Source organism: Propithecus coquereli, unplaced genomic scaffold (assembly GCF_000956105.1).
Source record: "Propithecus coquereli isolate 6110/MARCELLA unplaced genomic scaffold, Pcoq_1.0 Scaffold119, whole genome shotgun sequence".
NCBI classification, from domain to species: domain Eukaryota; kingdom Metazoa; phylum Chordata; class Mammalia; order Primates; family Indriidae; genus Propithecus; species Propithecus coquereli.
The window spans coordinates 4,799,160-4,801,060 of record NW_012135969.1 but is presented as its reverse complement, the minus strand read 5'-3'; the positions used below and the strand labels follow the sequence as shown (position 1 = coordinate 4,801,060).

Sequence of the window (1,901 nt, the reverse complement as noted above, 5' to 3'; positions counted from 1 at the left end):
GCTTGAGCCCAGGAGTTTGAGGTTGCTGTGAGCTAGGCTGACACCACAGCACTCACTCTAGCCAGGGCAACAGAGTGAGACTCTGTCTCAAAAAAAAAACATACATTTTTGAACTCTGCTTTTTTTTTTCTATTTTAATCTCTGTATAATATTATTTGCAAATCGTAGATCTTTACCTGGTTTGCTGCAGACAACAGTTTCCATCTTACGGGTGAGGTTAGTTAGCTCACATAAAAAGCTGAAAACACGGTGACACTCAAGTTCATCCCAACCTGCTGTTAAGGTCTGAGGAAAATAAAATAAAGGAAACATTGTGGATGTTCAGACCATCAAATTAAAATGTAAGTCACTACTGCATTATGAGCATAACTTTTTAGCACATGATAAGGTGACATGCAATTTTTATCCACTATGGAACTATCAAATTAATAAGAAATTTAAGTAAACAAAACCTAGAAAGGCTGCAAAATCCAATTTTCTTTTTGGTTGGAAAGGAAGTATATTTTTAGAGAGCTTTTAAATGGTACTGAATCCTGAACTTTGACAATATGAGGAAAATAACAAAGTAAGGCCAAAGCCCACAGCTTTAGACATCTGACTCATAAGCACACACTGTAGCTTAGTTTTAAGACTATAGTAGGACCCCTATGACCCGCGCTAGTTGTCATTTATGATACTGCTTACAAATGATGATCGCATTTTAATGTGACAATTCTGAGCATTTTTGACTTCTGGATGTGAACATCCAAAAAAACTTTTATTAGGAAAAATTTATGTCTTTGAAACTACTAGAATGTACAACATATATGAAAAGGACATTCAAATGGTTTATAACTACAATTATATTTTGAAAAGTTTATTAATCACATAAATTCTTCTTAAAATAGTTAACTGGATTTAAGGAGTTTAAAAATGAATCTTAAGTGGGAGGAGGGAAGAGGGGATGGGTAAATTCACACCTAACAGGTACAATGCACATTATCTGGGTGATGGACACGCTTACAACTTTGACTCAAATTGTACAAAAGCAATTCATATAACCAAAACTTTTGTACTCCCATAATATTCTGAAATTTAAAAAATTTAAAAAAGTAAAAGAAACTGGTAACAGTGATTACTTCTGGTAAAGCGAGCTCAGTGGACAAGGAAGAAGACTTACTTTTCACTTTATACATTTCGTACCCTTAGATTTGTACATGAATATATGTGTATGTATTACCTGTCCCCAAAAAAGAAAGAAACAAACAAAAAACAAAAAAAAATTAAATAAGTAAAAATCTGTCTTAGAAGAGGGCTAGGCCAATATGAGGACCTAGGCCTCCAGAATCTGGGTGTGTAGGAGTTGGTAGCTGGTAGGCTGAGACATAGAGCCAGTTTCTTCCAATTGCAATGACTACCTCATAAGGTTGTTGTAAAGTTTTAAATTAATTAATATATGTCGACTGCTTAGAACAGTGTCTGGCATAGTAAGGGCTCAGTAAATGCCAGTTATTATTATTGTCTTTGTTTACAATAAAAGATTAGTAAAAATGTTCTTGAAATCATACAATTGATTTCTAAAATCACATCTTGACTAGGCCACAATTTTAAACTCTCTCTCTCTCTCTCTCTGTATATATATATATATATATATATATATATATATATACACACGCACATATACACACATACACCACCCCATAGTATTTCTAGTCTTTACAATTGGCTGGAAACTTTGAGGACATTGGTATAGAGTAAATAAATGTAATGGTGTGTTTTGGCCAGGCGTGGTGGCTCACACCTGTAATCCTAGCACTCTGGGAGGCCAAGGTGGGTGGATCACTCAAGGTCAGGAGTTCGAGACCAGCCTGAGCAAGAGCGAGACCCCATCTCTACTAAAAAAAAAAAATAGAAAGAAATGA

The 1,901-nt window shown here is 34.9% G+C and overlaps 1 protein-coding gene across 1 annotated transcript in view; it reads right to left on the bottom strand.

Annotated features, from left to right (window-relative positions):
• The window catches only part of FBXO47 (F-box protein 47), a 25,759-nt gene that overhangs the window by 10,085 nt on the left and 13,773 nt on the right, over positions 1-1,901 (bottom strand). Inside the window, exon 6 of the mRNA XM_012661212.1 lies at positions 177-285. Coding sequence (XP_012516666.1) covers positions 177-285 — 109 coding nt within the window. The remainder of the gene's footprint in view (positions 1-176; positions 286-1,901) is intronic.